Consider the following 7,766-nt stretch of genomic DNA (forward strand, 5'->3'; position numbering starts at 1 on the left):
ACTTCCTCAGTAGTAAACCAGTTTGACTGGTTTGTATCTCTCCCGTTGTTTGCTGGCAATTCAGCCAATCAAATTCTTACTTTCTCCAAAGTTGATCACATCCACCATGAGAGAGCACATCAAGAGCCTAGATTTGACTTGAGTTTAAATCATTGACTAAAAATGAAACACAGAAGGACTTTGTAGAATTAAAACCTTCTTTCTGTCATTCAGGGAGAATTGATTTTAGTTGTTGGTCAGACCTTTTGAATCAAATTTCACATTAAAACTTAAATGTATTTCATATGAATATAACATTCTATTGGGCTGGATGAGGGCGTTGTAGTTAGCACTTTCACCGTACTACCAGAAGTATCAGCTTAAGTCCCATCTGGGTCCTTTCTGGGAGGAGTTTGCATGTTCTCCCTATTCATGCATAGGCTTTTTCCAGGAAAATAACCTCATGGGGACTTCATGGTGCTCAGAATGAGAAGCAGCCTTTCAATGCAACTTGAATATAAGAGACAGCTGATGATCAGGATCATCATCCCATATGCTCACCATCATCTTATTGCTGTTCTTCTGTTGGAGTTGGAGCTCATTAGAAATTTGCTTTTGAGTTGAGGGTGGGACTGTTGGTTAGCCTAGCCTAGCTAATTTCCCAGCATGCCTTTGTTTACCCTCTCTCCCACAAACACCCCACAAGCTCAAGCTAGCATTAGAATTGCAAAAAGAATAGTGAGCAATATCAGAGGTATCCAGTCACACAGTTCTTAGCCAGATGGCAGCTTTGTCACTTAGTCCCACCAATGCCAGTGACTGGGCCACAAACCTAGGCTTTTCAAACAACCGTTTTTTATCTACTCCTGATCCAACAGGATTGGAATAAAGAAATACTCAGAAATGCAGTTTTAATCTTAAGGGGGCTCTACCATGAAAATTCTACTTGTTGGGGTTTTAAATGCATTTTACTGTTCATTCCTCACTATAAAGAACCCCAAAGCGGCATTTTGATCCGTTCATGCATTCCAGAGTAATCCTGTAAAAACCTGCACTGTCTGCAGCAGCCCTTCCCATACCCACAAAAACGAGCGGGTGAAACGTGCTGAAGATCGATCCCAACAGCTCCCCCCAAGAGAGTCTGTGCTGCAAGCTCCGACCCCAGTCTACAACGAAAACACATCCACCTTCTCCGCGGAGCTGTGGCAAGAGATAACTACCTTCCTGTACCAGGAACCGCTCTGGACCCATCTTTCAATGTGGTCTCGCTTCGTTTTCAATCGGACTGAAATTCAGTTCGCGCTGAGATTCCTCAGTCTGAATTATTTTACCACCACCAAAAAACGTATCACTCGCTTTTCTGTGTTTCATACGTGGCACGCGTGGGCTGCTGCCGTAAAAGCTCTATTGTTGTTTCAACAGAATTCTCTAAAAAAACAACTCCATAAAACCACAACGATGAGACACGGAAACTCATAAAAATGTGGTCGGATGAATTAATGCTCAATAAAATAACTTTTAACGTGATCCACATTAATTCTACCGACGTGTTGTTTAGCATGTGTACATGTAGCGTCTCCAGTAACCGTCATGCAGGATTCCTCCGTGGTTTCAAACCAGCAGTAAAAGTGTTGAACCTGGCCTTCATACAGACACTCAAAATCCACCAGCAAAGTAAAAAGTCTGAATAAGAGAAAAATCTTGCTAACATTTTGCAGACTGCAGAACATCAATTTTTCTCTTGACTGAAGAGATGTTTACATAGTTTGTTCACGCTGAGGAGGCAGGCTCAAGGATGACGCCGTGAAATCGACTGACAAGGAGGGAAAGGCGGAGGCTCAGAAATCCAGTTGTTTTACTTCCGGGTATTAAAACGGGCCACAAAAATGACTCATATTTCATAAATAATTTGTTTTTTTAGTGTTCCCGATGTAATATATGATCGTATATATGGATATAGTTTATTCTGGAAGGCTGAAGAAAATCATGGTAGGGGCCCTTTAAAAAAAATAATATGCCTCTGATCGTGAGAAAATGCTACAAGAACATCTTAAAAACACCAAAAACAGGATTTTCATTGGATTGAGTCTTTAAGGTGGTTCACACCTAACAAGAAGGACACTGAAGAATGTGATGCTGAAGTAACAAAACACACTGGGAAAGGGCTGACCACAGGGGCCCTAAACTGAGCTTTGTTACGCCAACAGCTATGCTGGAACTGAAGCTACCTGGCAAGAATATTATGTTCACGTGTGAGCCGTTTGCACCACACCCCCAACACACAGAAAGAAAGAGGAGCCAAGAAGGAGCCGGCCCCAGAGGGGACATGATGAGACATGATGAGTCGAGGATAAAACTTTGTGATTCACTTCAGGTTAATCAGTCCCTCCGATCTGAACCCCGATGGACGCACAGAGAATCCAGTTTGTGACGCCAAGATTGTGGTGGAAACTTGTTATATCCAATGAAATAAAGAAATTTTTGTCAAGTGGTTTCGTGAGTATTTATTCAACAGAGTAAACAAGTTACACTGTGGAAATATACGCGGAGAGAGACTCTGCTGCTCCTCTGGCGTTTAAGGAGGAGGATTAAACTTTTTAGGCAGTGGCACAAATATAAGCTCTATTGCTGAGCAGATGATGATATAATGCACATTGTATATATATATATATATATATATATATATATATATATATATATATATATATATACTATCTATCTATCTAGATATGTATATATATGTATATGTAAATATATATATCTATATACACACGCGCGCACACACACATTGAAGAAATATTGTGTTTTTCATATGCAGAGAATAAAATTAAGTTTCACCTTCGCGAAGGGAGAAGCCCAGATCAGTCACCAGTCACCCAGCAACATGGCTCTCTCTGGAACATTCTGTGTGTTTCTCTGCAACAGGCTGTATTTATTAATACATCTGTGATGAATGAATCCTTATATCCAATCACCATAAAGTACATATGCATTTCTCCTAATAAGGCTCCTAATAGCTATTTCTTGTTATTCACTCTGCTGTGAGCACTTCTTAATATTATTCTCCTTCTCTGCGTATGAAAAACACAATATTTCTTCATTTTATATATATATATATATATATATATATATATATATATATATATATATATATATACATAGTCATTAACAAAATAAACATTATTTATGAAATAAAAAAATAGCCAATAATTATCTTGTATCTCTTCTTCTTCTTTTCTTTTTTTTTTAAATTAGGCACCAGATGCTTTTGACTTTTTTTGTCAATCTTTCTGGCATTTTGACAATAAACTTGACCACCAAGAGCGTTGACTAAGCAAATTCTCACCCTTTTGACCACAGCGTTTTGTGTTCCCCATTTTGATTTGGCCATTTCACACAAACTGACTGACTTTTAAAATATTTAATAAATTAGATTCCGCTCCCCGCCCTCTTTCCCGATCTGTCCACTTGAGTTTGGGAGAGACCCACAGTTGATCTGATTCCATCCACCCCTCACCATTCTTTTTACACACCTTTTGGCATCTTCTCAGCCGACAGGAACATGCAGCTGCAAGTGACGCTAATTCGGTGGTTTCATAGAAACCAACAGTGCTGTTTTTCTTTTATTCTTTCCTCCATGAAACGCTGAGCGGCGCCCCCTTTGAATTGCTGCCCCGCCCGAAAATCCGCTACTGCTCCGTCAGAGTCCCTATGAGATTGGAAGCTGCAGCTCCTCAGACACTTCAGTTTGCAATAGACTTCCGGAGTAAAACTGAGCAGCTTTTTTTCAGTGATAATGACAAAAGTCATTCTACTAAAAGTCTTCTACTGCAGCTGGACAGATAAATATGCGCTAATTATTTATTACCAGATAAGTTAGTAAAATCCAGGAAGTTGTATTGAGGCAATATAACTTTACACTACACACTTTTTCCACTTTTCTCAGACAGACAGGAACATTTTCACTCTTTTGTTTCTTGTTTAAACTCTGAAAGTTTAAACCTTCATAGTTAAATAAGTCCAGTTTTATAGAATGAAACAAAGATTTGATCGGAAGCAAAAATTTTATGCAGATCAGTTGAGCACCACACATGAAGAGACAGCGGGAAATGATTGCCAAGGTCTCTGGCCAATCAGGACACACAACAGGGTGCGCTGGTTAAAAAAAATCGCTCCGAAAGAATCAGTAAGACCGTATTCTGTTCTATTTAGCAGAGATTTCTGGGGGTTCAGAAAGGGGCACAGACTGAAAAAGAATAAAAAGTCACGTTCTATCTGGGTCTTGATCTGTATGGCCAGATTGAAAAAAATATATAATGCATATCATGCATCTCTGATATTGCTCAGCAGGCCAGACCAAACGTGTGGGCGGGCCAGATATGTACATAGCTTGCCCACCTTTGGTCTGAATAGTTATCATAGTCTTCTGACAAAGACTAAACAAAATCTTGTGACTCCTGAGCTAAACAGCTTCACAATGGTCAGAAGCTGGGGAAATATAAAGTCAAAGAACTAATGATAAAATGCATAATTTCCATCACAGTTCACATGACAACAACACAAAAACATGAACACATCTGTGAAAAATTTAAAAGAAACAACAAGAAAAAATATTTTTTTCCAAAAAGTTTTATATTCATATTCAATAATTTCTTCAATCCACATTCTTGAGATTTTTAATTTCTTTTTTTTTCTGACTACAAACACGACTCCACAGAATATTAACATTTTAAAGGTTTAGTTCAAAATGATGGAGAGCAGAGAAATCATGCAAAAAACATTTTACTTCTTTCATGAACTATTTGAGCTTACAGAACTCTGCTGTGGCTCCAACAAAACGAAACAACCCCAGTCCAGCATGGAGCGGCTGAGTGAATGTGGTCTGGACTCTGTGGAGGAGAGTCATGCTTTTAGAGACGCTGTAGAAAGACAGAACACCTGCTCTGTGATCCAGGTACACTCCTACTTTGGAGGAAACAGGAGCTGAGATAAAGGTTTGGATGTTGTTGTGGAGAAATGAGAAACTATTTGGAGAACAATTTAATGCCCAAGATTTGTCATTTAAACCAAATCCGCCTTCATCTCCAGATCTACTGATGTTCTTGTATGCGACTGCTACAAAAACAAATGTTCCTCTCCTTTCCACCTCCCAGTAACAACGTCCAGTGAAACTTTCTTTACTTAGAACCTGAAGCCATCTAATGAATCTCTTTTGATCATGAGAATAAGACTGAGGTTGTTCCATTAATGTGACTTTTCTGTTCTCCTCTGACAGTAACAGTCGTATGTGTGCTGTGTTTGGATCTAGTGTGATTTGATGTGAATATTTTAAGTAGTGAGCTCTGCTCCTAGGCTTTGGCTGTGGTGGAATAGCATCCACACGTGTGACTTTCCGTGAGATGTTTGTCCGTTCCTCTCTCAGAAGGTCCTTCAGTTTGTCTCTGAGCTCTGACACAGCTGCTGTCACCTCCTCAAAGTATCTCAGAGGACGGACATTGATGCTGGATGAGTGTGTGGACTCACTGAGTGGTGGCAGTGAGGGGTAGTTGAGCAGAAACTGGCTGTGATCCTCTGTGAGTGAGAGCTGCTTCAGCTCAGCGTCTCTCCTCTTCAGCTCAGTGATCTCCTGCTCCAGCTCCTCCTGAAGATCTTTGACTCGACTCACTTCAGTTTGCTGCTGGGATCTGATCTGCTGCATCACATCACAGCTTCTTTTCTGGATGAGATTGATCATCTGAGTGAAGATCTTCTCACTGTCCTTCACTGTTTGATCAGCAGAGTGATTGATGGCCTCCACCTCCTGTTGAAGCAGCTTCACCTCTTTCTCTCTGTCCTGGATTCTCTGCTGGATTTGTTGTTGACTCTCCTCCAGATCTCTCTGCCTCTCAGTCCTTTCTGCTGCAGCTGAGACTGTGTCGTGTCCTCTATGTTCATCCACAGAGCAGAGATAACAGATACACTTCTGATCAGTGCGACAGAACATCTTTTTTACCTCATCATGAATGGAGCAGATGTTTTGCAGATCCTTGGAGGGTTCCACCAGTTTGTGTTTCATTAGCGGAGCTTTATCCAAATGAGGTTGAAGGTGTTTCTTACAGTAAGAGGCCAAACAGAACAAACAGGACTTGATGGCTTTCAGTTTTCTTCCAGAGCAGAAATCACAGGATACATCTTCAGGTCCAGCATAGCAGTGATCCGTAGGAGCAGCTTGGAGTCCAGTCTTCTTCAGTTCCTCCATTAAATCTGCTAACATGGTGTTTTTCATCAAGACAGGCCTCAGTGTGAAGGTTTTCCTGCACTGAGGACAGCTGTGGATTTTCTTCTCCTCATCCCAGAATCTTTGAATACAGTACATGCAATAGCTGTGTCCACAGGGAATAGTCACCGGATCCTTCAGCAGATCCAGACAGACAGAACAACAGAAACATTCTCTGTCAAGTTGATTTCCTCGCTGAGCCATTTTTTGTCAAGCTGTGTCTCTTTCTCTGAACTGAAAGACTGTGAGCTCCAAAGTATAACAGATCTCTACTTGTTGTCATAAGTTAGGAAATTAAGCCTGCTGCATCATGTTCCATCATGCTGTTCAGAACTCTCCTGTGGGGGGAGGGACAAGGACATAAACCGTTTGATTGTGTGGTTCAAAGTATTTCTTCCAGTTAGGGTGTGCTGTTCAGAGCTTACACAATTTCTTGGGACATTAGAAAATATTCCACAACAAAACTTAAGGAGACTTTAACTTTTAAGCTGATAAAAGTTTCTAAATTGTTGAATAAGCTGCCCTTTTAATCTTGTGACAACACATTTTCTTGTTTTTTTTAGCTCTTGAATATTTTAGCAATGACATATTATTCTTTGAGACCAAAACTTTCAGATGATCACAGAGATGAGATTTAAGATCCTTATTTAGAAATAAAATGGACATTAGAAGCAATTGAGAAAGTGCAGGAGGTAAAGGCTCAGTCCTGAAAAAAGTTACATGAAAAAAATTAGAAAACCTTTTAAAAAAAATATGTCGTTTGAAGCATTTTTAGAACAGTGTTGTTAGGGTTGTTGTAGATTTGAAGGGTAGCCAAACCCTAAATCAACTTTTTTTGGCTGTTAATCTATAAATTTGGCTTTAAAAGTGCAACCTGTTGTTCATTGCCAATTTTTTGATAAATTAAAATAAAATAGCTTAATTCTTGAAAATATAGTCAAAACCCGTCTGTGTGCTGCCCCTTAGTGGTTGAATCGAGGTATTACTGGTGAATTTTGTGATTGGTCAAACTTTGTAAGTTACAGAAGTCTGACGTCATGATCTGGAGCTTCAGTAATGATAACAGTCCTGTTCCCCAGCCCCACCCCTCTGACTGGATTTTCAAATTTCAGTTGTGGGTGGAGTCAGCCTCCAACTTCCCTGTTTGGTTACCCTTTAAATTATTGGAAGCACCATCTCTGTTTAGATTGAGACAGAATTGTATTAAAAGGGATGGAAATACTGGGGCACTGACAAGAAAGACAAGTATATTTGTACTTCACAATTCATACATCAAGTATTTCAAAGTGTATTACTTATTAGGATTAAAATGGAAGAGCGCAGCTAAAAGACATTTACCTTTCAAAAACTGATCCAAAAGTATGGTAACAGCACATAGCAAGTTTTAGGGAAGCTCGTTACATTTGAAACAGACTGCTAACAAGACTAAGCTGAAGACTTTCTTTGTTATGCAGATGATACACAGCTGTATTTATCCATTAAACCAGATCAGAATGACCACCTAGAAAAACTGAATTCCTGCATCAGAGAC

General features: G+C 39.7%; 1 protein-coding gene across 1 annotated transcript; it reads right to left on the reverse strand.

Annotated features, from left to right (window-relative positions):
- Positions 1 to 4,580: 4,580 nt before the first annotated feature.
- LOC112155800 (tripartite motif-containing protein 16-like) lies at positions 4,581 to 6,440 on the reverse strand. The gene has a single exon (XM_024287745.2). The coding sequence runs from the start codon at positions 6,437 to 6,439 to the stop codon at positions 4,778 to 4,780; it is 1,662 nt and encodes a 553-aa protein (XP_024143513.1). The 5' UTR covers position 6,440; the 3' UTR covers positions 4,581 to 4,777.
- Positions 6,441 to 7,766: the final 1,326 nt, after the last annotated feature.

This window comes from Oryzias melastigma, linkage group LG17, assembly GCF_002922805.2.
Source record: "Oryzias melastigma strain HK-1 linkage group LG17, ASM292280v2, whole genome shotgun sequence".
Classification (NCBI taxonomy): domain Eukaryota; kingdom Metazoa; phylum Chordata; class Actinopteri; order Beloniformes; family Adrianichthyidae; genus Oryzias; species Oryzias melastigma.